Below are 24937 nucleotides of genomic sequence, written 5' to 3'. Positions count from 1 at the left end.
AATGAAGCGGTGATCATGACAAGAGTTCCTTTAGAATGACAGAGTTGGGCCTTACACCCATCCACTGTTTTTGGATTCCCTTGATGACTTTTTGGGAAAACCCACCAGCGCGGATAAGAAGCAAAACCACTGCCAGCCAACATCGCGGCTTTTCTGCTGTATTAAAGAGCTCAGTGGAGATTATATATTCTCTGCCGCTGTCGAACCATGTGAAAACATTTGGAAGATTGATGCCTCCATGTTTCTTCAGCAAGATACTAACTTGCACTCCCGTTTTCTCCCGAGTCCTATTATTAATCTCTACAACCTCATATCAGGACTCCAAGAGCGTGGTGAAGTGGACCAGATTCGTTGGACGTTTTCTTGTGATCACATTGTATCGCCTCCAAGAAGTGTTGAAGAACAGCAATTGCCGTTATTTCTGTGGTATATTCGTCAACACTATCATCGAGTCTGGCCTGAATTGGAGATGATGTAAACAAATACTAGACAGAATGTGAACGAGTGGGATAATCCAGGACAGAGATATGATCCTCTAGCCAAAGATTGGGAGCTGGCTGTTTAATCGTGCTTCGAATGGTTTATCACGACTTAGTCCATCCGACGAAGCATTGTGCTATGGACGCACACCAACACAGATGGGAGAAGAGAATCCCGCTGAGAAGCCTGACGCATAATTTTGCTGAAGGAGAGAGGCATTTGAGAGGCAACTGCTAGGGTAGGCACTGATTTAGTTGCAACTGCGGTCTTTCAGCGCGTCTGGGCATTGCTGGATTTCCTGCCAACCGAACGGTGTCCAAGAAGCATCACATCAAGAACAGGGATACACACTTGTTCGCTTTAGCTGAAGCGGCGATTTGATGTGGTTTACCCAATGCACCGGTTTTGACAATTACTTGCTTCATATAGTACATCGGCAATTTCAATGGTGTCGCCTGTGCGGGGGGTGCACGACTGATCGCAGGCTACATTTCTAGCAAGGTCAGGGGTATTAGACACACTATAATTACACCTAACTAACACTTAACAGAATTCGATTCTCCGTCGCTTGAACTGGGTGCTCTAAATGGCTGCTTCTTCACCGCGAATTCAGGAACCATTGCAAGGCACCGGATCAACACAAATTGATATGAACAGAAATATGCAAAGACAACCACGCAGAGAACAGGTTGGGAGAGGAAAAAGGGGCCGCGCAACGAAATATCCCCACGGCAGACGAAAGATTCCACCCAACAAATTTGGGGCAAAACCTCGACTTCCTGATCCCAGCGACCAACTTCCGGATGCCCAGATCAGACGAAAATTCTGACACTGCTGGCTTTGGGCAGCATGCTGTAATGCAGCATTAAATCCCCGCCATGATACCAAGCGAGACCTGCGAAACCTACAGAAGAAGTGAACAGACAAGCACTTAGACAAGACAACGTGATAAATAACGGCAGATAACAACGGCCACCAGCAGTTTTCAACCCACCAAAGACCCGTAGTCAACCGATCTAGGGATTCAGGTGTCCAGGAGAATACCTAGGATGCTGCGACCTCGAAGGTGGAAATATGAACACAATGACAGCTTTCGGTCGCAGCCAAGGTTCATCTGTGATATGTATGGAACACCCTTCTAACAGCGCACCACCCGGAACAATCTCTGGTTTCCCAGATAGAGTATATATCGGAATCAGATACATTGACCGTGAGTTATTGATGATTGTGGTTGATTTAGTAAAGAGCCACATTGTCCAGTCCATATCCTAGTAAGGCAGTTATGAGTTTTATTAGCAAATCCAAATAAGAAGATTGATCGAAATAAAATCAAGCGTAAGATAACCCTTAGTTACCTTAAACCCCATTTCGCTTATCATGTCTTTCAGTATTTCATTGGTGTCCTTCATGTTATACTGCTTATTGTCCCCTTCATAAGACTCAGCATCCCTAGCAATTATCCTTTTTATTTCATTTCGCTTTTCTTCCACCTTTTCACTAAGTCTCGTTATTGCAAATTGTATCCGGGCACTCATTTGGAGGAAGAATGTAAACTTGGAACAGCACTCAAGGTTAGTAAATGCCTGGGACGTGAGTTTAGCTCATTTCTCGGAGTAAGTCACAGCTAGATTGGAAGATAAAAAGCGCTTCTTCATACATAGAGGAGAGGAACTGCGTCGTATTGTGGAATGTTCAAATGGCAGACAGTTAGTGATATGAGAACGTTGCGGGGACAGAACAGAAGTAGTCTTCGTGGGAAAGACAGAGGGGGTTTTCAAATATCCCACCAAAAAGAGGTAGTTAACTAACTAGTCAAGTCAGCCACAAGCATTCAATTTCTTAATATTAGTTAGTCCTACGGTAACTAAGTTAGCCACCGGATTAAACTACGATGCTGGATCCCGTGGTGAGCCCCGCTCGTAAGCTCGTCACCCAGCGACAGTAGAAAAGGGATGATGGGGGCCAACCTTTAGATAGCAGCTTGCATCTGAGCATAATCTTAATTTACATGGACTTCTTCAATTCTATGGCCAAACATTTTATATGTATATGGTTGTACGTCTACGGAAGCACACATTCACTGCTTCCAATAGGGTAAGGTCAGAGCGTATCTGCAGATTGCTGACTTCAGCACTTGCATTCAAGCAGAAAAAGAAAAGAAAAGAAAAGAATATAAAACAAGATGAATTGGCTATACTGAAGACAGAACATGATCCCAGATTGCAGTCACTTCTTGGTAAAACCATGCCAACACTAGATCAGAAACCAGTTCTCTACTCTATCTATGCTCCCTGACACTGCTGAAATGTATCTTTGAGACCGGCCCTGCCATTATCGATGGCCTTAGTTTGTCTCTCATAAAGTGGCCTGAGGACTACAAATTAGCTGGACTAACTGTTCTGTAGACGTGGTAGGCGTGGCTCTGAAGGTCCATCTTGTTCCTGAGGACCACATCACAGCACAGGCACCTGATTGTGACTTCAGGCTGGAGTGCTTGGTCACTCAACTGTGGGTCGAGAATATATCCACACAGATGAAGCAGGAGAGTGGCTGATAGCCCTTCATCACCGCCCCTGATGCGATCTTACTCTCGCCGGGAGATGGACGCAACGACCACCTCCTCCATCCGCGACCTTTTGTAAGTACCTGGGCGGTAGGTCTCTTGTCGTGCGGCAGTCGGCACGTATCCCCTCCCTCAAAGAGGCAGTATGCTGCAACAACCGCGTTGATCCTTTCTGTGTCAACGCATCTCATCCCGCAACATCTCACAGGGCGGGATGAGAAGCACTGAGATCATTCATTGCTGCAGGGGCGGGACATTCTCATTGATGCTCCAAGACTCATCAAACTCCTTTGAGAACTCAATCCTAGACAGCTGTCTCTTTATCTCACACAGGGACCCCTCGAAGTTAAATTTTTCCTTTATGTCATATAGGAGGTTGTCTCTCGCTCACTGGTGTGCGCCCTGCCAGCTCACAGCTGCTCTTCATGTGGAGCTCATACTTGACAGTCCCCTTGTGCTTCTTGGGGGTCTGCTCAAGGGGTCTGCTGAGAAGATTCGCATTTCCGGATGAGCTCATGAATGTGAGGCTACTGGTCGACCGACCTTGACTGAGTTATGGTCAGTTCCTGCAGCCAGTGCAGATTGACAGAGCTGAGCATCTGGCATGTAGTACACATGATATGTTCCTCCACCTCCAGACCCTGAATGATGATGTGAACATCCATGTCCACCCTTTCTGTCGAGAGAGCACTTGAGAAACATACAGAGATCTGAGTGCTAGAAGATCAAACTGTGAACAACTTCACTAACATGCTCTGCACAATAAAAAATGATAAGTGACCTTTGATCAAAACTTACTGCTGTTATCTAGCACCTTGTCTGCACTATACTGCAAACTGTATGGTTAAATGATGTTGTAAAATGCAGATATTTCCTCAATCTGTCTATTGTAGAATTTAATAATATCATATATCAGAGCATCATTGATGAATATCTTGATCATTTTTCATATCTATACTGACTTTTAAAATATTATTAAAACTTAATTATTAAATTTAAAAATTTATTTATTATTAATTATTTTTCAATTTATCTAAAAGTTATTTATTTATTTTTATAATAATTTTTTTAATTTTTTTTTTATTTCCAACTGAGTTTAAAATTATAAATTATTAAAAAATTAATTTATATTATTATTATGATTATTATTATAATTATTATTATTCTTCATTTAAGATGTATTCAGTCAATAACTATGACATCTATCTAGTTAAACTAGAATTTAACTATTTTACTAATCTAACTAATAAATATCACTTAAACCATGTAGTTACAGTTAGATATATTCAATAACAATCTGAATAAAAATAAGTTTTTAGATTAAAATGAACATTATAACAATTCTTGAAAAATTTCATCTTTTCAGCTCTATAGATTATATGCAATGATTAAAATCAATTATTAAGTCTAAATGTAGAAAAAATATACATCACAATGAGCTTTATTTTTGAAGAAATAATTAAGTTCATTAATAAATATTTCTATAAATGAACTTCTTAGAAAAGATAAAATATATATATATTTAAAAACTACAAAAAATCAACAAAAAAAAGTTATTTAATAATATATTCAAATGAATCAAAATGTAAAAAGAATATTTAAAATTAGATTTAATTTTGATATACTTTAAAATAGACTTTGAATATGAGTTATATTCTTGAAATTTTTTAAGAAAAATATGAAATTTTCAATGCTGAGTTATTTAACATTCAAAAGACATTATATTAGCTTATAAATTTGTTCTTAAAGAATTTATATTCAAATTTATTAATCTTGAATATCAGTTTATGTAAATATTTTAAAAAGTAAGAATGCAGATTTAATAATAAAAAGTGACACAAAAACTTAAAATATAATAAAAATAATTATTTTTTAATTTTATATTAAGAAAATGATCAGAGAATTATATCTCAATAACTGAATTGAGCTGTGAGAAAAGGAAAAATTCAAAATGCAAGATATGAAATAAAATTAAATTAAAAAAATTCAATAAAATGTAAAAAAAAACTTTCTATTATATAATTGAAACTTGAATATGACTATTTCAAATTTTATTTAAGAACAATTAAAGACTGCACAAGTTCAGATAAATATAATTTCTGCGATTTAGTTAAAATTTAAATTATATCTTAGTAAACTGTTTATTAAATACTGATATTGATAAAAATAAAGCAAAAAAATGCTTTATCAGTCAGTTAAATATATTTATTTATTTATAACTGAACTGAGAATAAAGTTTCTAATTAACTATATAGAAAAAATAAAAACTGCTCTGGAGAATAAATTTTAAAATCAAATAACTATAGTATTTACTTAATTTATCATTAATAAATATTAAAGTGGTACGGCGCAGTCGCTGGTAATATGGATTAATGTTGATCCGCTCCGCTCCGAATGTTGATCCGTTCCGATCCCCAACCACTTATTTAAATTCGCCTGCTCGTTTCATTCCCACATTCTAATCCCCAGTTTAGTATTCTTGTCGCAGCTACCTAGTTAGATAGATGAATTGAGCTTTTGTCTAGTTATCATTCATGCTTCTAGTTGAGCGATGACATAATACTAAACTCCTCTTTCTCAAAAGCCCTGGAGATTGAGTAGGCAGGCCTTATTTGTCTATGTCCATGTGAGCTCCTCAGTGGTTGCGACCGTGCTGAGTGCTCAAACCCCTTGTGTCTATGTCTATGTCCATGTCCATATCTACGTCCACGTCCAGGTCTATGTGAGCTTCTCAGTGGTTACGACCGTGCTGAGTGCTCAAACCTGCGTGAATTTTTGTTCTCTGCTTTCCCTACCTTCATTATGGAAGCTTCTCTTGCTGCTCTTCGCCAGGAAATTGGGGTGCTATCCAAGAAGCCTCACGATCAATCCCGTCCGAAGCCCTCACTGCCAGACCTCAAATGAATCCCTGGCAGCCTATATTGCTAAGTTTGAATGAATTCTCTATGAGGCCAGAGCCCAGGAGTGGCCAGATTCTTCAAAGATCTCTCAATTCCGCCAGGGCCTCAGTATGTATGTCAATCCGCAACCGTCTAGCTCAGCCGTTAAACCTACCTCGGACCTACAAGGAATTCCTGCGCGTTATCCAGCAGTTAGCTTCTAGTTCTTCCTCCTATTCATTTTTGCCACATGCTTCTCAGCAGTCTCAGCTGATCGCCCCGCTCCGATCGCCCTGCTCGCTCTGCTTGATCTGATCACTCTTCTCACCATGATCCTATGAATCTAAATCAGATTCAACTTCATGCTCTTGATCTAATGATCATTGGGTTGAAAACTGCCATATCTGTCCACATTTTCCTATGCCCTGCCGTCGTCAAACTGGCCAAATGAACCTCAGCCTAGAAACAAGATTCCAACGATGACAACTCTGATGTTAGCGAGATATGGAAGGAAACATATAAGGATCTGGCTGGTCTCATGGATGGAGCTAGGAACCACATAGGAAGACTCCAATTGGAGCGAGACAACCAGTGAAGACAAGTGAATGATCTGGACCAGCAGGTGGACAGTCTGGTAGAGGATCGGAACGCCCTACAGCAGACTGTGAACTCCTTGGCCTCACAAATCAGACTGGTGGACACACAGCGGGTGCAACGATCGGCAAAGCTTGATGATCCCAAGCACGTCACTGATGGAAAGGAACCAATATTCTAAAACTGGCTCTCACGAATGAGGCGCAAGCTGGCAATGGACGCTGGTCATTTCCCCACAGAAGAAAGTCAGATCGCCCACATTGAAAAACCGAACTGAAGGGCAAAGCAGCAAGGCATCTGGCCCCAAGAATGAGGAATGACCACCCTGAGAGGTTTGAAACTGCAGAGGAAGTGTTTGAACACCTGCAGGGGATCTATGAGGATGTCAACAAGCTGGAGAACGCCAAGTTTGATCATCGACGTCTGATAACGAGGGACAATGATAGACCATGCAGCTGGAGCCCTGATGAATGAATAAACTGGAATGACACCCTTTCTGACTGCCAATGGATATGAACCTCGAATGTCTTTTGATTGGGAGCCACTGCCAAGGACACTACCTATAGAGGAGAAGCTCAAATGAGAAGATGCCCGACAACAAGTCATTCAAATGGAGGAAATCTGGAAGCTGGCGGCTGACAATGTGGAAAAAGCACAAGGAATCATGAAGTCACAAGCCAGCAAGCACCGTCGCGAGCTAAACTTTGGGGTTGGGGGCAAGGTTTTTCTATCCTTCAAGAACTATAGAATACAGCGACCCAGCAGAAAGCATGCAGACCAAAGTGAAGGCCCTTTTGAGATTATCGAGAAGATTGGCAACAGCTACAAGCTAGAACTACCTGACAGCATGAAGATTCACCCAGTATTCTCCCCTGACAAGCTAAGAAAAGCTGCGGACAATCCTTTACCAGGACAAGTGAATGTGACCCCGGATCCAGTCAAGATAGAAGGTGAAATGAATGGGAGGTTGAGAAGGTGCTCGCGAGCCGCATCTCCCGGGGAAAACTTCAATACCGGGTAAAGTGGCTAGGATTTGATGATGATTCGACATGGGTATCCAGCTCCAAATCTAAAAGGATCACCACATCTGGTTCGAGAGTTCCATGCAGCTAATCCAATGAAGGCAGGACCCAAAACGACTAAGCAATTGGCTGGAGGCTTGGGAAAAGGATGACTACCTAGCAGATGAAGCAGATGATTTCTTACGGGCATGAGGGCATGCCTGAGCCTCAAAAGGGGGGTAATGTGATGGCGTAGAATGGGCTCTGTTAGAACAGGCTTCCATCCGGACTGCTCAACGGTGTAAGGCCACTGGGTCGAAAAGGGTAATTGCAACCCGGTCTTAAGGCTCAGCGCCCGACTGAGCCCGACCGAGGCCCGGCGCCTGGTTAGACTCGACGTCGGATTAAGCTCGGCGCCCGATTAGGCCTAATCCTCATCACGTGACCAAGCGACCATGCGGGTCACCTGATTAGGCCTAATCCTCATCATGTGACCAAGCGACCATGTGGGTTGTTATAATCCAGGCAGGACCCAGCACCCCCTTTCATCCGATCACATCCCTATAAGCTCTCTCCCATCCCCTCAGGCAGCAAGCCTGATGGCGTGCCGACGCAGCGCCGCCAGCGCGCCCAGCCCCCCAACACCACCGAACGCGTCCCGAGCCTTGACGCGCATTTGCTCCCCCATACGCCGTCCACCCAAGAGACCCCATCTCCTCACCCCAATCGCCCGCCGCACATGTGAACTGAATGATATGGAGCCTCCAAGCTCCCCTACACCAGCAGGCAGCTCAAAGAGCAGAAATGTCGCACCAATACGTCTCAACCTACGTGGCCCGATGGCTAGCGATCTCCTAGCCGCCCACGAGGCTGAGGCACAGAAATCCCATGCAGAAGCACTAGCTGCTGCAAATATGCTTGATCGGATTGAAGAAGACCTAGATGTCATGAAGGCAAAAGGCCTATCAAGGGCACTGGCCCTTGGAGCCGCCGTGAAGGCGTTAGTCAAGGACTGGTACAATGGAAGTCTAGAAACAGCTAAGCAGTCCACCACAATCAAGCCTGCTGGCTCCACTGGTGCAAATGATGCAAGAGCTCCTACCTACGCAAAGACAGCTGCAGACAGCACCAATGTAACAAAAACACCAGCAACCATACTGCAGAAACCCCTGCTTAGGGATAACCCCAGAGAAGGAAAAACACCACGAATCCTCGCGCGCCTGCCTTCAGATCATCTAGCTCGCAAAGCAAGCCCAATTGCTACTCTTAGAAAGCTGAAGGCTGAACTCCCGGGGCCTTTGGCAGCAGCCATCACAGCAGTTCAAGCCATCCCCACAGGCATTGCCATCATTCCTAGAAGCTTGCAAGACATGGAGGCCCTGCCAGTCTCACCTATTCTATTCATGCTGTTTATTCAGCCTCTGTTCTTTCTAGGAACTATACAAAGAAGACGTGCACGCTCAGGCTACGCAGATGATCTAGGACTGCTTAGTGCTGGAACCACTCTTGAAGGGAATGTTGTTACTCTCCAGAAGGATTTCAAGTTGCTAAATGATTGGGCCAGCAAAGAAGGGCTAACATTTGATTTTGCCAAAACCGAGATAGCACACTTCACATGGCGCAGAATTCTTTCAAATCCCTCAATTGATCTTGAAACAACATCTGGCACTCACTCTATTACAGCAAATGCAGTGAAAAGCTCCATAAGATATCTAGGAATCTGGCTAGATAGAAAACTGAGCTTCAAGAAACACATGGAGACCATGGCGGCTAAGGCACGACAGGTGTCTAATGGCATACAGGCACTAAGCAACACGGCAAGAGGCGCCCCAGTACAACTGCTTAGACAATCCATTCAGGCCTGTGTGCTCTCTGTGCTCTGCTATGGAGCAGAGGCCTGGTGGCCTGGAGCCACATGAATGGAGAAGGGAAAGGAAATCTCCAATTGAATGGATTGCCTAGTCAGAAAGCTAGATCTAGCCCTTAGAGATGCTTTGCGAGGGGCACTGCCAGTCTACAAGACCACACCCATTTCAGCTCTACACCGTGAGCTAGGAATCATGCCAATGAAAGAGACACTAGACAACCGGCGTGCTGTATTTGCAGTAAGAATCAAAAAGCTTGACAAGAGGCACCCGCTAGTGAGGCGCTCTAATAAAGTAGCTACCACCAAGCCCTATACCACACGTCTGTCTAGAGCGTCCAGTCATGCTGGTGGGATAGAAGCATATGACCCTTTACTTACGCCCCCTTGGATGAGATTTCCCAGGAAAGAAGATCTGCAGATTGGGTATGAGGCAGGCCGCACAAAGGAACAGGCAGCACAAGACTTTAAGAGCTGGCTACAACAACGCAATCCCCTGGATCTGGTGGTCTTTACTGATGGTTCACAGATAGAGCGCCCTCAGCGCGCGACTGGTGCAGGATGGGCTATATGCTGGGGTAGCGAACACCGTCTAATCTCCACAGGAAACCTGCCAATGGATAAAGCAGAGGTCTTTGATGCAGAGGCAATGGCAGCCCTGCAGGGCCTAAAGGAAGCCACCACCTCGCCTCAGGCGAAGTTTGCCAGCAACGTCTACATTTGCCTAGACAATTTGGAGGTAGCATGAGCCCTTGGATCCGTGCCAAACACCTCTAGCCAGCAGGTCTTCGTGCAGTTTCTGAAAGCCATAAAGGCCTGGCAGAGCAGGGATAGGCTCCCATTGGCCACCCAGAGCAGGGTGGTCATTAGATGGGTCCCAGGCCACGCAGGCGTGGCTGGTAATGAAAAGGCAGATCTTGAAGCCAAAGCAGCCGCAGCGCAGGCAGCAAGTGCAAGCATGGTACCTCAACCCGACAGCATAGGCACTCTAGCTTATATAAAGCGGCACACTATGGAACAAACCACACGGGCCTTTGAGAACTACTGGGCCAAAAATCAGCCCAAACGCTATATGGAGCTGGAGATCCCACTAAAGAGAGCCTCAACAGAGGTAAAACTTTCACGCTTCACATTAGGAAAGCTCTATGCCGCCCGATCAGGTCATGGAGACTTTGCAGCCTACCACAGCCACCTTAAGCATGAAGATGCAGAGTGCTACTGCCGGTGCGGACATAGCAAAACCCCAGAACATTTCTACTATTGCACTCTTGCAAGAAAAGCAGCAAAGCAGTGCCGGCCTCTCTACAATCTCCGCGAGACACTGGCAACCTCGCGTGGGGCCCTAGAATTCAATAACTGGCTAAGAGAAACAGCCTTCTATCAGAATATCTGTCCAATGCGCCGTTGCGCACCTCCAGATCAGATCCCACAGACCATCCTCTCCTCTGTCTTGCCCCTGTCTTCCTCACCACCTCCTCCTCCTTCCTCTCTTTCCTCCTCTTTCTTTCCTTCCTTGCCTTCCTTTCTATCCGCCTCCCCTACCTCCCTCCCAAAAACCTAAAACCTCTCAAAACCTCTGCTCTATGGCAACCGACCCATGGGCTCTGCCGGTGCAGCAATACGCAACCCTTTTGCCTCATTTGTAAGATAGCTACTAGATAGGTAGTCGCCTACGGGCGCAGCTCTACCCGCCCTATAGTTCGACGCGGACTCTACTAGATCACGTGTCCATAAGGCACGTGGACTAACCGGGCGTTAAATAAACACACACACACAGGGCAATGTTCAACAAACAGTTTCGCCGCGATGAGCCAAAACAACAGCAACATTGCTATCACCAAGGCTCCTCTTCGCTCTAAAAAGAAGAGAGCCCGCGCAATCTCCTCTGCTCCGCTAAAACCCCCGGACGACCCCCCCCAGCCCCAAAACACCATGTCCCAGGACGCGTCGGACACTACAACAGCCACCACAGCTCAACTACATCAAATCAATATCGACTTCAATCCCCGCCCGGCCCTCTCACCAGGAGGAGAATCCATCGAGAATGTGACCGACTGCACTCAAGCAGTCCCGCTAACCGCGAAGAACTCCTCTTCCACAGCGAATTATAAGCTCAATGCTCTGCTGAGTCATGCCAACAACTCCTCCTCTGCAGAGCTAGCTGCAGTGCTTGAGCTATGCAATAAGCTATCTGCGGTACTGGACCCGATACTCTGCACTTATGAGAACTCTCTACCACGCCAGACTGCCGTACTAAGGCAAGCCATGGGACACGGCATAGCCAAAGCCATTAAAGGCCTCACCGCCGAATCAAAGCCTACGTTGACGTATGCTACCGCCGCGACAGCTAAGGCAATCCCCTCAAACAATCCCCCCCAGGCCGTTCCAGCAACGGGACAACCTCACAAGAAGCAGGTACAGCGGGCCAACCGCCCCCTGCACCAAGGACAGGAAGACAAATGAGTCATGATTAGGCTACCTGCAGCACACGCTGCTCGTGACCTAGACCCCCAAGCTATTCGTGAACAAGTACGCGCCATGATCCCTGATCCGACCTGGATCACTGATGTATGGCACTGCCCATCGGGAATCACCGTGGCTGCCCCCTCCCCAGCGAAGGCAGCCTCCATTCTTGAACATGCAGATAAGCTGAAAGCTGCTGTAGGTGACTGTCTTATTGAGCGACAGGAATCCTGGACCACCTTTGTAGTCGGTCCAATCAAGAAGTCGACACACAGCTTCGAAGGACAGAATATCACTCTGATTCCAGTGTCAGAAGAGATGCTTCTTTCTGAGATTCGAGGCGCCGCCCACCAGGCTCCAATCACCCGTTGTCACTGGACAAAGAAGTCCATGGACCCCAATCTGCATGAAGGGTACGCCTGGGTTGGAGTACGAACCTCTGGAGCGCACCTCTTTCCAAACAAACTCCGCCTTTTCAGTCGCCCGGTGATGGTTAACAAAATCAAGAAATCGCCAAAGATCCCAATTTGCACAAGATGTCACGGCTTCCACACAGAAAGAAACTGTGCGCGACCCCTACGTTGCGAGAAGTGCAGCAGTCCCGCACACTCAGGCGGATGTCAAACACCAGCTCGCTGCTGCAACTGCCTTGGCCCCCATCCCACTCTCAGCACTGACTGTCCAGCGAGGCCCAAAATAGTCTCTGGACGTATAGAACACATCTCCCGCCGTCAGCTACACTCAATACGCGAAGCTGGCAGAAGAGCATTCATCTCAGCTCATCAAACTTCAGCGGAGAAGAGCAACCCAGAGCTAAACTCTAGAGACTCCACCTCATCCCCTCTCTCAGCTCCGCTGACACCAGTCACTAGCTCCCAGAGCAACCAGACAGACTCAATGACCTGCTCTCAAACAGGCACCAAGATCACATCAAGTCTGAACCTCCACTAATGAAGAGCAGTCACAGCCCTCCTCACAAATCTACACTCACTGTATATCAAGCCAATGTAGGAAGACAGTCAAGCTCCCATGACATCGCTCTCTCACTAGCAGACGAAAGAGCCTGCGACATTGTGGCCATTCAGGAACTCTGGATAGCTACAGACCTCTCCACCCGCCTCTCCAAAAGCCATCCCTCATACAAACGCTTCACCCCGCTCTCCTCCAACTGGACCAAGAGGCCCAGAGTACTGCTCTATGTCAGAAATGGAAGGGCCCTTGCGCCAACTCAACCTATAGCAGATATCTCAAGGGATGTTGTCTGTGTCTCAGTTAAGATCTCTAACTCCAAAAGGGCTAATATCTACAACATATACAATGCCCCATCTGGCGTCACAGATGCAGGTCAAGGCCTTCAAGACCTCCTCTCTCTTACACACACCACAGAGACCATCCCCTGGATGGCATTAGGAGACTTTAATATTAGACACACAGCATGGGACTCTACAACTGATAGGCATCCTCAAGCAGGAGAGAATCTGTATAACTGGGCAATCTCTCTGGAACTCCAGCTTCTCAACCCGGCTGAATCCCCTACACATAGACAAGGAGGCACACTTGACCTTGTCTTCTGTGCTGCCAACTCAGCTATCTGTCATATTGCTCCTGAACTGCACTGCACCTCAGATCATGAAACTCTTATCACAACAGTTCAATTATCACAGACTCAGACTCAATTGGTTAAGGAGAAGAAGCTTAGCCTCGCGACCTGCGATGCTGATCGCTTCTTGCAACTACTCACTCCCTTCTCCTCACCAGTCTATGAGGACGTGAATGAGGAAGCGGCGGACATCGTGAAATCTCTCCAACTGGCTCTACAAGGCTCCTGCTCTCTCGCCCCAGGACCCAAGAGTCATCATGCCCCATGGTGGACCCCAGCAGTCAAGATAGCCAGAAGAGTATATCATGCAGCACGTAGACACGGCCCTTGTCAATCAGAACAAGTGGCATTCCGGGCGGAAATTAGAAAAGCTAAGAGAGCATGGAATTGCCAGCGAATTGAGGAGGCTTCCTCCTTATCAGATGTCTACAAGATTGTCAAATGGCATAAATACCAACCTCAAGACCCCACTCCTCCTTTACGACATCCTGACGGACACCTAGAACAATCTTGTGCTGGCAAATCTTCTCTACTGCGCGAGACACTTCTGGCCAGACATCTTGACGCGGAAGATATCCCAGAGCATACACCAACAATCCCATGCAGAGAGATACCCTGGATGCCCCTTACAGAGCAGGAAGTCTACAGAGCCACCTGCCAGACACTTAGCACATCTCCTGGCCTGGATGGCATTACAGCCAAGGTTCTTCAAAAGGCATGGCCAGTGATAGGCAATCGAATCGTTCTACTCTTTCAACACTGTATAGATCAAGGAATCCACCCCCAGAGCTTCAAGAAGGCTGAGGTGGTGATTATTCCAAAGTCAGGGAAAAGAGATTACTCTCTACCAAAGTCTTACCGCCCAATCGCACTGCTATCCTGCCTCGGCAAAGGGCTGGAGCGTCTGATAGCTAGATGAATGTCCCATCTCGCTCTCCATCATCACATTCTAGCAGAAGATCAGTGTAGTGCTGTTCAACAGAGGTCTGCAGTAGACCTCACCACTGCACTAGCCTGTGACGTACAAGGGGCATGGGACAAACACCTTCTGGCCGGCATGATCACCCTAGATGTCAAAGGGGCCTTCGACGGAGTCCTTCGAGGCCGGCTTCTAAGATGTCTACAGGAACAGGGCTGGCCGGCAGTTCTGATAAAGTGGGTAGCGTCTTTCCTCGATCAACAACTAGCTTTGATTCGACTAGACGGCGTTCAATTGAAGGTGTTTCAGATTCTCTGTGGCCTTCCACAGGGATCCCCCGTCTCACCAATTCTCTTTCTGCTCTACGTAGAACCCCTCCTCCAGCTTACCAAAGGCCGGTTTGGGTACGCAGACGACATTGCAATCCTGGAGACTGGAAGCTCCCTTGAGCGGGTAGGAAGTCAGCTTCAGAATTCTCTCAACCACACCCTGGAATGGGGTATTGACAATGGAATCTCATTTGACCCAGCCAAGACGGAGCTTCAATACTTTCATAAAAAGATCAAGTACTCGGAGCCCTCCATCTCCTTTAATGAACAGACAATTTCCCCCAATAACTACACCAGATGGCTAGGGGTTTTCTTTGACAGAAAGTTACTCTTCAGAGAACATATTCGCCTTGCGTGCACTCGAGCCAGAATTGTTACAGGACACGTTAAATCACTAAATGGAGCCTCATTCAGAAATCAAACACATTTGCTCAGACAAGCAACTCAAAGCTGTGCCTTCAGCACTCTGTTTTATGGAGCTGAGACCTGGTTCTCGAAGCGAACCTCTCAGGCAGCCATTGGCAAGATTCAGGTAGCCTTCAACAACGCTGCTCGAGCCATTCTACCTGTCTTTGCCACAATGCCTACCCCTGTTCTCCTACGCGAATCAAGCTGGGGCCCAGCCAAAGCCTGGCTAGAAAGAATACATGACTGACTAGCCGTTCGCGTAGCTGCAGCCGACCCGTCACATCCCCTACACCGAAGATGGTACACCTCACGTTTTAAATGGATTAGACGAAACATTAAAACGACGGCCATCACACCCGGCTCAGGGTCCTTGCCTCCTTGGGACAATCCTGGCATACCAAATAGAGAGCAAAAGGCACTAGAAATTGGGGCTGTGGGACAAGCTGCAGGACCAGCAGCTTTCCAAAACTGGCTTCAGAAAGCTGTATCCCCCCTCGATCTCATCACATATACTGATGGCTCCAAAGACAGCCAAGGAGTTTCAGGCGGAGGCTACTGTCTATACCGAGGAACAAATCAATCTCTGGAGCTTGGTAAGCTGCCTCTGGGCCGCACCGCCGAGGTCTTTGATGCTGAAGTGCTTGCAGCAGTTGCCGGTCTCGAGGCAGCGCTACAGAACCCCTTCTCTATGTTCGCACGGCACATTATAGTGGCTCTAGACAATGAAGAGGCTGCAATAAGACTCCACACAGACACGCCCACACGAACATCTTTTCTCGCCTTTGCTAAGTTCAACGAACTCCGCAGGTCCTGGACAAAACAGGGCCCAGGTCCAGCCGGCCCGAGACGGGTCTATGTTCGATGGTGCCCCGGCCACGCTGGGATTCCAGGCAATGATGCTGCAGATGCTGCGGCCAAGTCAGCCTGCACAATGGAATGCACTCGCCGCACTCTGACCCTGGCGCGGGCCAAATCCTATGCTAAAGAACGCTTCAATGCCTCACTGCAACAATACTGGAGCTCCAATAGCACATCACGATACAAGGACCTCAATATCCCAATGCCAAAAGGACCCTCCCCTGAGCTCACTCTCCCCCGAAGGAACCTAGGCCACCTGCTGGCAGCTAGAACAGGCCACGGTGACTTTGCAGCCTATCATCACAGATGGGCACATGACGACGCACTCCTCACCTGCTCTTGCGGCCGAGATAAGACCCCCGAGCACTTCTTCTTTTGCTGGAAAGGCCGGAACATTGAACGAATTAAAACCCCTGAAGCATGCTGAGGACCAAAGGAAGCAATTGACTGGCTTCTCAGCACAGTAAGAGGAGCTACGACCTTCTCTACCTGGTGCACTAATACCCGCTTCTTCATCGACATCCAACGCCGCTACTAGAACCTGTTCAACATCCAACTTCTCCCTCCCCCTCTCTCTTTCCTATGCTCCTTATATACATTTCTCATCACCCCTACACACCACCCTAGAAGCCCTTGGCTTCCTCAGTCCTGTAATCTTCGGCTACTACACCATTCAGAACCTCCAGGATGGGGGCTACTCTGTACATAGACTCTCAAGAGGGCTTCGGCCGACTAGACATGTCAGGCAGCAGACTAGCTGCTGCGCTGGCACGCCTGATACCCTTAGGGAGGTGCTGTGGCCGCGACGGCAGACTATTCTTAGTCAGCTGATCACGTGCCTCCAGGCGTTAAATAAGTAATAATAATAATAATAATAATAACACACACACACACACACACACACACACACACACACACACACACACACACCCTTTCATCCCATCAAGCTTAGTATTCCGTTATATAGCAGTTGGCAACGCAGAGAGTTTCCTTCTTATGCAGCTCGCATTCGCACCCTAACACCCGGACCCGTCTTTCAGGAATCACCTTAGTATTTCGTTGAAGTAGCTTACTTGGTGTCATGGCTCAACTAGAGGCATGATGATAACAAGACAAAAGCTCAATTCATCTATCTAACTAGGTAGCTGCGATGAGAATACTAAACTGGGGATTAAAATGTTGAAATGAATAAGCAGCCTGATATATATAGGTGGTTGGGATCGGAATGAATCAATCTTCAGACCAGAGCAAATCAATGAAAGCAATCAAATATGATTAAGATCAGAGCAGATCAATCTTAATTCATATTATCAGCAACTGTGCTGTAACAGTTGGCAATCAAACATTAGTTTACTTGCACCTAGATTGAAGCTATAGCATAAAGCTAAAAGTTCATCTTAAAAAAAATTTAAAAAAAAAATTAAAAAAAAATTAAAAAAATTGTCATTATTTATTTTCTTTATTATTAATTTATTGTTATATATTTTTAAATATTATTGCTCTTTTTATTATAAAGTTTATTATTATGTATTAAGATTCTCTTTTATAAAATTCTATATAATTATTTTTTTATTATATTTTTATACTAATTGATTTTTATTTTTATTTATTCTATTTATTTTCATATATTCTTACTGAAATAAATATATATAACTATTTCTATAATATATTTAAATACTTTATTATTCTGAGATAGATTTAGAATAACTAAGTAATCAAGCCTCTGTGCATCTACACCTAATGTGAGTGCACCACAGCGTAATGATAAAAACAGCATAATGATAAAAATATAGATAATTAGAACTTTAAAAATTAATATCTCATCACCATGCTGCTAATCTATGATAATTAATTTATCTATATCATCTGTAGTAGCTGTATTATTCGCGAGATGTTTATATATATCATTAATCTTTTGTTAAGTTAGATCTGTGGTATTTTTCTTCAAAGCTCTCTCAACATGTTTGACTTTCTTATAACATTCTTTTTCTGCTTTCTTCTTTTTATATTGCATGATCTTTCTATTTATATCTCTGACAGTGAGTATACCTTCTACTTGAACCTGCTGATATGTATTTTTAGTACTGCAGTGTTTGATTGCAAGGTAGTAACTCTCAATCTCTCTTTCTCTTATAGCATTGAGTTCTGTCTGAACAAAACTGCCTTGCAAAATCTTGTTCAATCAATTGCTCAGATGAGGTGATTTGAAATCAAGTATATTCTCCATATCTTGCATTGCCTTCTTTGCTACTGAAATATAATATTGTAGATTCTCAATTGTCTTGAGTAAGAATAGCAGTGATGAAGCAGTATCTGAACAGCTTGATTGCAGCAAAAAGAAGTCTTCTCCATATATTTGCAACTCAGAGTAGTCAGAGATCTTTGAATCTAGCTTAAGCAATATTGATTGTGAGTTGAATGAGACAATGCCATAATTCACAAAGTCAGTCTGAATAGTAGAAGATTGAAAAGTCTTTTTGCAGACATCAACTAGATTCTGTAGAAATTGATATTTTTTATACTGCTCATATCTGTATCACACAGCTTGATTAACTGTCTTTGAATGATAGTGCTTATACTGCTGAAAAGACACACTGTCTAGAGATTGCAGTATATGAGTTGAATGTAAAGAAAATTCATATAGAATAATTTTGTAGAGATTACAGTATTGTAGAAATTCTTCAGTAAGATGAGATTCATGATTGTCAAAAAGCAGCAATTGATGACTGTCTTGCTGACATTTTTTAGAGATCTTATTAAAGTGCTGAATCCATGCAAAGCCAATCTTATTATTGGTATAGCCACTATCTGATGTCATGATTGTATATCTGCCTGGTAGATTGCTTTGTGTATATCAATCTTCAAGTTGAGTTTTGAATTTCATGATGAAGAAATTCAATACCTCATCATCTGCTGAAACACACTCAATCACAGTGATCAATTCTCAAGAATATGATGAAGTTATAATTTAATTAAAGTCTTTAAAAGCAGTAATAACTCATTCTTCACATCTTTGACCCTCTTGAAAGTCAATCTCATCAAAGTTGTAAATATCACAAGTTTGAAACATGTACTTTTGAAATAAGATTTTCAAATGGTTAAACCACATCTTGATGTAGCTAATATCCTCAACAGCAATTCTTTTCAGATCCATTGCCTTCTGCTTAACCCTTTTATACTCATCCAAGCTTTGTATATATTGATAGGTCCACATCTTGCTGACCACAGGTGAGGAGGTTGAAGAATCAGTATGATGATGTTTGAGGATGAGATTTGCATTATCTTGAATCTGCTCTATGGTTGGCAGGCAATTATTTCTGTTCATATGAGCTATTCACTCTTTTAACACATCCTTCTGGCTCTTGCTAAACTTCTTGTTTAGTGCAGTCTTTGCATTGTGTGTTTTTCTTTCATTAATTCTTACTCAAAGATGTTGATAAGAGACATTAAATTTGCACACCAGAGGTAGGATTTTCTGTTTTTGATTGTCATTATAGACTTCAATGGCACTCTGAATATGTTTTTCAAGATCATCTATCTTATTGGTCATGGTGGTGGTGATATATTAATATTTGAAGATTGATTAATGAAGAAGTTGATATTTTTATCATTACATTGTTTTTATCATTATGCTGTGGCACACCCACATCAGGTGTGAGTGCGCGGGGCACGATTAGATATCATTGTAATTAATTATATATATTTCAAATAAAAAGAAGGAAAAAATTAAATAATTAAAAAAAGTTTTTCTTCTTGATTAAAAGTTTGATTATTATATGATTGATATTTTAATGAACAAGTTTTTATTATATAGCAGAATATAAAAGTGATATACTCACATATATAATTTACTTTTTTGTAAATTATATTGACTATATTAAATAAATATTATAATTATTTATAATTAAAAAAAGAATAAATATTTTTAACTTTTATATACTTTTTTTTAATCATTTATTTTGTTATTTTTTATTAATTTCTATTCATTATACTAGTATATAAATAAAGTTAAAATTTTTATAAAATAGAAACTTAAATTAATAAAGAATTTTAAATAAGTTATTAAAGTTCATCAAGTAGAAAAAAAACTAAATATCATTATTATAAAGAAGTAATGATAGATTCTTATAATAATGACAGAATATAGTTATTTATTGTGAATAAAAAATGAAAAGTAAAAACATAAATGATTTAATCACAGAATTTAACATGAAGAAAGGTTGACTAAAGAAAAAACTGCTGAGTCTTCTATTTTATTTTCTGAGCTGACTGAACAGCTCATCATTCAATCACTCTTACTGCCAGCAGCCGGCCTAGGCCGTTTCATGAACACTGCAAGGATGTAACAATTGTGGCACACTCAAGGCATACAAGACTCAGATGTTCTCATCCCAGTATAATTATTTGTCCCTGAGTGTAGATATTCTGGATTTTAAGTATACTTAGTTATGCTATTTGTGGATTGGTTCACTAGGTGTGGCCTCGGTGGGGAATTATGTTGCTTAAAAAGCAAATCTCACCCCCTCCGTGAGTGAAAAATATTGACTGTCGGGTCTCTCGAGATAATTTCAATAGAATTCATCTGAGAATAACCACGCCTCTCCCACTCACAGTCGTTGTTTTTGTCTGTCGGACCAGGTAATTACCGTCAGACGTGACTTGCAAATACTATTCGCAATTCCTCCGTCGAGTTCGGACAGGGAGTTGGTTTAGTTACACCCTTCATTCTGCAGGCAACCCAGTTGAAATATCGCATTTTTGCTTAATAGTTACTACTTTGAAGCAGCGGGAGTTTTGAAAATCATGGCTGCTCCTAATTCCCGTATGTGCTTTCCATGGTTCATTCCGCCTGACACAAATTATATATGCTCACCAAGTTTCTTAGATAGCAGCCAACCCCCGCCCGCGCAGCCGGGACAGCATCCACCACAGCCGTACGGAGCCCCTCCATCACAGAGTTTTCCTCCCCAGGGGGCTCCAGGTTACGGAGCTCCTCCTCCACAGCAGGGACAGTACCCTCCGTACGGCCAATATCCTCCCCAAAGCCCATATCCGCCACAACAAGGTCAACAACCTCTTCCAGGCCAGTATCCTCCACCTGGTCAGTATCAGTATCAACAAGGCCACTACGGTCAATATCCTCCTCAGCCTTATCCGCTGCAATACCAGCAACCACAAGGCCAATATCAGCATCCGCCATATGGATACCCTCCGCATCACCAACCACCAGGGTATTATCCACAACAACCGCCTCTCCATGGATACGGAGCACCCCCTCCCAGTCATGTTCCTCCACAGCAGTTATATCCTGCACAGTTTCCAAATGTAGGCACGCCATCAATAGGGTACATTCCGGGTCAGATGGCACCGGGTGATGCGTCAGCGGAGGCTGACGATCTCCGCGCCGCGATGAAAGGATTTGGAACTAAACAGAAAGTTCTCATTAATATTCTCACCAAGGCGGACCCGCTCCGTATTGAACTTATAAAGGATACGTTCACGAAACGAACGGGGCGTAATCTGAAAGAAGACATTAAATCCGAGACTTCGGGCAACTTTGAAAATGTCCTTGTTGCACTGGTAAACGGACCACTTTTGCAGGATGTCTATGCACTCAGAAAAGCGCTCAAGGGTGCAGGCACCGATGAAGCCATGCTAAATGACGTTCTCATCGGCCGATCCAACGCTGATTTAAATGCAATCAAACAAGCCTACGCAACAGAATTCAAGAATAGATCCCTCGAAGCCGACGTCCAAAGCGATTTATCAGGAGACGTCAAGGCGCTGTTCAACATCATTCTGACTGCAGCGCGACCTGAAGGGAATGCCCCCATCCTACAGCATGAACTCGACCAAGACGTCAGAAACCTCAACCATGCCATGGCCGGACTCGGCACGGACGAAGCCACCGTCTATAGAATATTTGCCCGCCGCTCAGACGCCCAACTCCGCGCCATATCACAGCAATACAAGGCGCAGTTTCATAAGGATCTCGAGAAGGAAATAGCGAGTGAGTTCTCCGGCCATTTGAGGAGCGCTCTGCTCGCGATGTTGAGGAATGCTTTGGACCGGGCAGCGCGGGATGCTATGGCGCTGGAGGAAGCGATGAAGGGCTGGGGCACCAAGGATGTCCATCTCATTGAGAGGATTGTCCGGATTCACTGGGACGGGCAGCGGATGCAGATGGCTAAAGCTGCATATAAACGTATGTATCAAGTTGAACTTGCTGAGAGGGTCAGGGGGGAAACCAGTGGCGATTATAGGACGACGTTGCTGGCGATTTTGCAGTGAATATGCAACTGTGGTGCTGTTTATTTTTCGTGACGTGGTTTCGTTTTCCCCCCTTGTTTCTGACATTTTTTTTTATACCTTTTCTAATATTTTAATTTTTATTTTGGCTTGAGACCTCCCACTGGCTCAATCGGTTCATTTTCTGCCTGATTATGTTGTTTAATCACCCTCCCTTTTCAACCTCCGATCTTTATGAGCTCTGTCCTGCATTGAACGGAATGTTTCTATATTTCCATTTAATTCCGATTTATTTATGCGTGCAACGTAAGTTATTATCGGAAATATATCCGACAGGCCATTTGGCCTATAAAAAATCTTCCCAGAGTGAAAATATAAATGAAGAATCATAAATCGACAAAGGTTCATTGGTCTGGGAAACTGCTACTCCATAATGATGCTTATATTTGAAGATACTTATCATGCACATGGGGTTGGCATGAAATCAGAGAAGTAAATATCTGAACAAAGGCATCCAATGTTGGAATAAGAAAGATGGTCATCTAATCAAACTCATTTTCATTTGAAATGATCAATTCATCTCTTCGTTTCTTCGTTCTGTCTTGCTAACGAGTGGTATGGTGAAAAAGACGATACACATGTATCAGGCCAGGACTGGAATATCTGTTGATTATTATCAAATAGCTTATATAGCATACTCATTGAATTATTTATTTTGTAAAATGTGGCAGAACTGAGAGATGAGAGATGAGAGATTAGTGGACCGTATTCAGCGACGGATAGGGGTATAAAGACGCAAACGAGACTTACGCATGCCATGTATTAATCTCGTTTGCGGGCTGTGGCCGGCGTTGGATCTTGGTCCCGCGAGTTACCATTCCACTCGCAATCCACTCTTTTCATCAACTCAATTCCAAACTCAACCTCCACGACTCCTTTAACAAACCTTTCACAGAATTAATCACCACCATCACTGATCGCTACCGAAACCAACAAAGAGAAAAACGAAAGAGACTAAAAAGTGAAACAAAACAAGGGACACCTCTGAACGACCAAAAAAAAATAAAAATAAAAAAATAAAAATAAAAAGAATAAAGTAGAACGAATAATCATATGTTCCAAAAGTCCACAGATTCCGGGGGAGGGTGCCAGCCCGTTTACTCCCTCCTCGCTCTCCCATCATTAACCCCCCCATCGCCCTCATTGCCCCCATTCCACAGCTTCCCTACACTCTCCCGCACACTGAACCCGCCGAACAACCAATCATTCCCATGGCGCCCGCAATAATTAACGGTGCCCGACAACCGTCTATTCTCACTGAGACTGCTGCCGCCACTGCTTTTGCGTTTGGTGTGCGTGTATGGGCTCGAGTAGCGCTTGTGCGCCGAGTGGCTGGTGGGAGTTGGGGCAGTGGAGGTGGAGGTGGAGGTGGATGTAGGGGTTTGGGAATGGAATTGAGTTGGGCTGGTGATCATAAGGGGAGGGGAATTCGTGCGCTGGCCCGAGTGGAGGTAGGAAACGGGGCTACTGGTGGTAGCGGTGGAGTTGGCTGTGATGGTGGTAGTGGTGGTGGTGGTGGTGGTGGTGGTGGCGGCGGTGGCACCGGAGGTATCGATTGGGGCTGGCCGGTGAGATTTGGGCTGGAAGAAACGGCGGGTTGTTATGGGGGTAGCGGTTGAGGCAGTCGACATTTTCTTCGTTGTTGTTGTTGTTGTTGTTAGGAGAGATTGAATTGGTGCTTCTGTTTCTCCAGCTGTGATGCGTTTATCGTGCTTCTTCTTCCACATCCGTGAGGGATAGTGTTTTATATGGTGGAATTCAAGAAGAAATATTGGGTGTCATTCGAAAGGATTTCTCCCGTTGAAAGACTAGCTGATTGATCTCGGATCGGAGCACGGCTTCATTCAAGAATGCTGTACTGGCTCGACAGGCAGCAGAAGGAGTTCAAGATAACAATTCTACAGCTATCTTTCTTTACGTGGGGTTATCGAGAGCGATCGAGGGATCAATTCTAAGGATAGGCAGGGCTACGGATATCCCGATCTGTCAAAATCTCAGGACTGGGCCTGCAGATTTAGAAATAAGGAAGAGACAAGGACGTCCTGCGTCGGTTCTTAAGGATTTGATACCAGAGTGAGCCAAAGGACAGGAACCTCGTTGGAGTGAACCCTGGTACTCGAACAAATTTACGCAAGGAGATAGCGGTCCCGATCAACGGATAGAAAACATAATCCATAAAACGGGCTGTAGTAATGAAATGAAGCCTCAGAAAGTGGAAAGGAAAAGAATCTAAAAATAAAATATATAAAATAAAATAAATATATGAAAAAGTAAATACAAAATGGGGATATGACGGGGGGGGGGAAACGATGTTATTTATCTATGTTACCTCCTCAGTAAGCCCACTTCCCGTAGCGGACATGCACAATCGCAATCCTTTAAAAATCATCACGCCCGGCTTGAAATTAGCTTGTTCGGTAGGGTGGGGAGATGTGACAGGGTTGTCCCTTAGCGGGGTCGCGGGGTTAGGATTAACCCATGCGGCTCCGTGGAAAAGTAAAAAGGTTCGATCAGATGTTTACTCTATTTATAAACGAACTTTCGGGGCAAACTGAATTGGACCGAAGACTGGGTCAGTTTCTTGGGTTCTCCAATAGTGAGGGTCTGGGGAAGAAATATTAAGTGGGGGCATCAAAGGCGAGGGGATGGGAGGGGGGGAGAGATGTGGGG

General features: G+C 44.4%; 5 protein-coding genes across 5 annotated transcripts; 3 read left to right on the top strand and 2 right to left on the bottom strand.

Annotated features, from left to right (window-relative positions):
• Positions 1–1066: 1066 nt before the first annotated feature.
• On the top strand, positions 1067–1309 carry PADG_12244 (uncharacterized protein; the record flags this gene model as incomplete). The annotated part of the gene is made up of 1 exon (XM_010764324.1): positions 1067–1309. One exon carries the CDS (start codon positions 1067–1069, stop codon positions 1307–1309), a length of 243 nt encoding a protein of 80 aa, XP_010762626.1.
• Positions 1310–1496: 187 nt separating this feature from the next.
• On the bottom strand, positions 1497–2015 carry PADG_07123 (uncharacterized protein; the record flags this gene model as incomplete). Its single annotated transcript, XM_010764255.1, has 2 exons — positions 1497–1748; positions 1836–2015. The coding sequence occupies 2 exons, from the start codon at positions 2013–2015 to the stop codon at positions 1497–1499; spliced, it is 432 nt and encodes a 143-aa protein (XP_010762557.1).
• A 5111-nt stretch (positions 2016–7126) lies between these two features.
• PADG_07122 (uncharacterized protein) lies at positions 7127–7730 on the top strand (the record flags this gene model as incomplete). Its single annotated transcript, XM_010764120.1, has 2 exons — positions 7127–7533; positions 7640–7730. 2 exons carry the CDS (start codon positions 7127–7129, stop codon positions 7728–7730), a joined length of 498 nt encoding a protein of 165 aa, XP_010762422.1.
• Positions 7731–20761: 13031 nt separating this feature from the next.
• PADG_07120 (uncharacterized protein) lies at positions 20762–22249 on the top strand (the record flags this gene model as incomplete). Its single annotated transcript, XM_010764119.1, has 2 exons — positions 20762–20780; positions 20844–22249. The coding sequence occupies 2 exons, from the start codon at positions 20762–20764 to the stop codon at positions 22247–22249; spliced, it is 1425 nt and encodes a 474-aa protein (XP_010762421.1).
• A 1115-nt stretch (positions 22250–23364) lies between these two features.
• On the bottom strand, positions 23365–23994 carry PADG_07119 (uncharacterized protein; the record flags this gene model as incomplete). The annotated part of the gene is made up of 1 exon (XM_010764254.1): positions 23365–23994. The coding sequence occupies one exon, from the start codon at positions 23992–23994 to the stop codon at positions 23365–23367; it is 630 nt and encodes a 209-aa protein (XP_010762556.1).
• Between the last annotated feature and the right edge of the window lie 943 nt (positions 23995–24937).

Source organism: Paracoccidioides brasiliensis, assembly GCF_000150735.1.
Source record: "Paracoccidioides brasiliensis Pb18 unplaced genomic scaffold supercont2.10, whole genome shotgun sequence".
Lineage (NCBI taxonomy): Eukaryota > Fungi > Ascomycota > Eurotiomycetes > Onygenales > Ajellomycetaceae > Paracoccidioides > Paracoccidioides brasiliensis.
This window is presented reverse-complemented; position numbering and strand designations above follow the sequence as displayed.